This window comes from Gracilinanus agilis, unplaced genomic scaffold (genome assembly GCF_016433145.1).
Source record: "Gracilinanus agilis isolate LMUSP501 unplaced genomic scaffold, AgileGrace unplaced_scaffold1733, whole genome shotgun sequence".
NCBI classification, from domain to species: Eukaryota; Metazoa; Chordata; class Mammalia; order Didelphimorphia; family Didelphidae; genus Gracilinanus; species Gracilinanus agilis.
In genome coordinates, this window is record NW_025348396.1 from 1 (window position 1) to 3,517 (window position 3,517).

General features: G+C 59.9%; 1 protein-coding gene across 1 annotated transcript; it reads left to right on the plus strand.

Moving 5' to 3' along the window:
* Positions 1 to 90: 90 nt before the first annotated feature.
* LOC123254195 (M-phase inducer phosphatase 2-like) lies at positions 91 to 2,911 on the plus strand (the record flags this gene model as incomplete). The annotated part of the gene is made up of 2 exons (XM_044683253.1): positions 91 to 706; positions 2,799 to 2,911. Coding segments are annotated over exons 1-2 (331 nt in total), but the record flags the coding sequence as incomplete, so codon positions are not given.
* Between the last annotated feature and the right edge of the window lie 606 nt (positions 2,912 to 3,517).

Sequence of the window (3,517 nt, forward strand, 5' to 3'; positions counted from 1 at the left end):
TTCCTCCACCTCCTCCTCTTCCTCCTCCTCTTCTTCCACCTCCTCCTCCTCTTCCATCTCCTCCTCTCCTTCCATCTCCTCCTCCTCCTCCTTCTCCTCCGGTCCCCTCAGCCCTCGGCCGGGCCCCTTCCCCCAGGCCGCCCCCCTTGTGCTCGTGGACGGCCCAGGGGTTCGAACATCTGTGCGCTCTCGCGGCCGGGTGCCTGTGCGCCCTCGCGCCGCCTCGGCCTCGCTCCCGGGCAGCCGCGCGCCGGGCGCATTGTCTTGTCTTTTGCACTGTTGCAATTTCTGTCTCCCTTCTGGGGAGAGGAGGAAGCGCCTCGCCAGCTTCCAACCTCTGTTGCATCTGGAGGCGCCCACTGAGCTGCGCTGCACCCAGCTGAGCCCGCTCCCCCGGCCCGGCTCGGCTCCTTGGCTTTCCCTTCTTTCTCCTTCCTTCGGGGCGACCGCCTTTCTCCCCCTTCGCCTGCCCCCTGCCACCCGCCGCGATGATGGAGCAGCAGCCGCCTCTCTGGGGCGCCCCCTCCGAGTCCGTGCGCAGCCCGGGTCGCCGGGAGCCGCTGGGGGCCCAGCGGCCAGCTCGGCTGGTCGCCGGACTACTTCAGCCCACAGCCCGGGGACTCTTCGGCTCCCCAGACTCCGTGGCCGCTTCCTCCCCGGTCACCACCCTCACGCGGACGATGAACGACCTCACGGGATTAGGGAGGTAAGGCGACTGGGGCGTTCCGGAGATGGGGGAGGGGGGTCCCCAATGGAAGTTGGGCTGAGGGAGTTCCAGGCCCCCCGTCCGGGTTCGGAGATGAAGGGTGGCTTACAGCAGGCTTAATATAGTCTCGTTCAAACTGGGGGTGTCAGCACCCCTTCGGGGAGACCCGCCGAGTGAGAAGGAGGAGCCTTGGACAGGTGTGGGCGCCATCGGAGGGGGCTGTGGCGGTTCCGCTGCGCTTGGGGACCCAGGCCCGCTGTCTTGGGGAGCGGGGTCACCCAGGGACCGGGCATCGGGCGTCCTACTGGGTCAAGAACCTGGCTCCGCAGGAGATGGTACATCCCCAGTTTCCGGAGTTTGGCGAAGAGGTCGTTCCCAGCGGGTTTAGACAGGGCACCCCTCTGCGCCCCTTTTTTCCCCATCGCTGAGGCACCTTCGAGTTCTAGACCTGAGTCTGGACACCATGCCGCCTCTAGAAGCCGGAAGGGTCCTGGGGGCCGAGTGACCTCCGCACCCCACCCCCACCTCCTTTCTTTTCTCGCAGACCCTCCTGGGGCTTCTTCCTCTTGCTCGCTACCCCTGAGAGGCAATCGCCTTCCTAATGGAACCCGGCAATTATCTCCCTGACTTCGGACTTGGGTGGGAGCCGGGGGAGGGGAGGGCTTCCGAATTTCAGCTGGGAGAATGCAGCCATTTTGGCTGGAGAACCAGGGGTGAGGGCATGGGAAGAAGCCTTTGGAACCCAGTGCAAATCCGGTGCTTGGGACTGGACCAGAGCTAGAGCCGGAAGCCCTTCCGGGTAGTCCAGTCCAACCCCCTCTTGTTCCGGATGAGGAGTCCAGGCAGGTTAAGCAATTTGCCCTAAGAGGCAAAGACAGGATTTGAACTTGAGACTTGATTCCGAACCCAGTGGCCCCCTTCTTTCCCCCCATCCCCAAAGCTCAGCGAGACCCTGAGCCTCCAGCCAACCTATGGAACCTTTGGGAAATACCTGGGAAACGAGTGAAGCCCCCAGAAATCCTGGGGAAAGTTTAACGAGGAGGGAACTGACTCTCACAAGGTTTCAGCGTCAGAACTAGAACCCAGGACTTAAGACTCCCCGGCAGTCTGGATTCTGCTCCACTTGTGTTTTTCTAATGATTGCCTACCAGATGTAAAAGGCTCCAGCTCTCCTGCAGACTAGAACTTCCTGGAGGGGGGAAGGGAGTGGGTGTTTTGTAAAAATCTCTGCCCACCTGTCAGAGCGCTGAGCCCTGGTGGCTCAGAAATAGGCAGCGCTGCCTGCAGAAGCTGGGGCTCAGGCCCCTCTGCCTGCCCGGCCTAGCCTGGAGCCCCGACAGACTCCTGGCTCCTCATCTCCCATCTACATCCTGGGTTGGGCCTTGGATGCCCTCCCCACGCTGGAGTCAGAATTCCCTGAGAGTGGGCGAGCCCAGGACCTGCTGTGTAATAAATAAGGGCCCCTTATTTTGAAAAGCCTCCCTCTGAGGATCCATACTGGGGCTCGGTTCCAAGGCAGAATGGTGGTGAGGGCCCGGCCCCGGGGGTAAGCCCAGGAGCACCCAGCTAGGAAGGGGCCGAGGCCAGACTGGAACCCAGGACCCCCAGGCGGGCCCCTCATTCTTAAGCTCATTCTTAGTCCCCTGGAATCTACGGCCAGAGGGAACTTTGGAGGTCACGGGCGCCTTCGTGGCACCCATGCTGAGTCCCAAGGAGCCTCCGGAGTTAGAACCCGGGTCTCGAGACTCCCCATCTGTATCCATCCCATCTCGCCGGACCAGAGCGCTGGGCTTTAAGTGAAGGGGTCTCCTCGGCTCCAACAGGCTGCCAGAGGGCTATGAGACAGAAAAAAAACTCACACCCCCTGTGAGTCTTAGTGCCCTGGTTTTCCAGATGGGGAAACTAAGGCACAGAGAAGGCAAGTCTTTTCCCTTAGCTTGTAAAGGTAATACTAGTAGAGAGAAGATCAGAACTAGAGCCTCTGCCCTTTTGCTGGGCTCGGGACCAGGAGCGCCCGCTTGGGGGGAAGCAGCCCTCGAGACGAGGGAACGGGCCATCCTCTCCTCTAACCCTGCGCCTCGTCCTTTGCCAGTGAGACCCCCAAGAGAAAGAAGCGGAGCCTGGCCTTCCGCAGCAGAGTCGTTTCACTCTCCAGAGAATCATTGTCTTCCGAGGCCTCAGATTCATCAGAATTCTCCGACGCCGGTGAGTGGACTGACTTAGGAAGAAAAGAGGAAAACTGTTGAGATGAGGGGGTAGAGGGAGGGGGGGTCTCATGTCCTGTCAGAGAGCCTCATCAGCCAGGAGAGCTTAGCTAAGATTGGGGGCCTTTTACAGAGTGGGAAACTGAGGCCCAGAGGAAGGAAGCCAATTCCTGGAGTTATAGAGGTCTGAGCAGGTAGGTGGAAAGGGCTAGGTTTGGAAATCCTGGTTCTGTCACTTGCTGCCTAGATGACCTTGGACAAGTCACATCCCCTCCCTGGGCCTCACTTTCCTGCCTGTGAGGCTGCTGTCCTCTGAAGAGAAAGCTTCCTTCACAGAAGAGCTGGCTTATAAAGCTCCCCATTAAAGGGAGGATTTTGTGGGTCTTGGCCCTTTGCTCCCAGTGCCTGCCACTGTGCCCTACACATTAACTGCCTTCATGAGCTAGAATTGTCTGAAATGAGGGGTAGCAGGGTCCTACCATCCCAGAGAGAAATAGCCATTGGCCTCCCTCTCTCCCTTCCTTTCTTCCTTCCTCTCTTCCTTCCTTCCTCCCTTCCTTCCTTCCTTCCTTCCTTCCTTCCTCTCTTCCTTCCTTCCTTCCTTCCT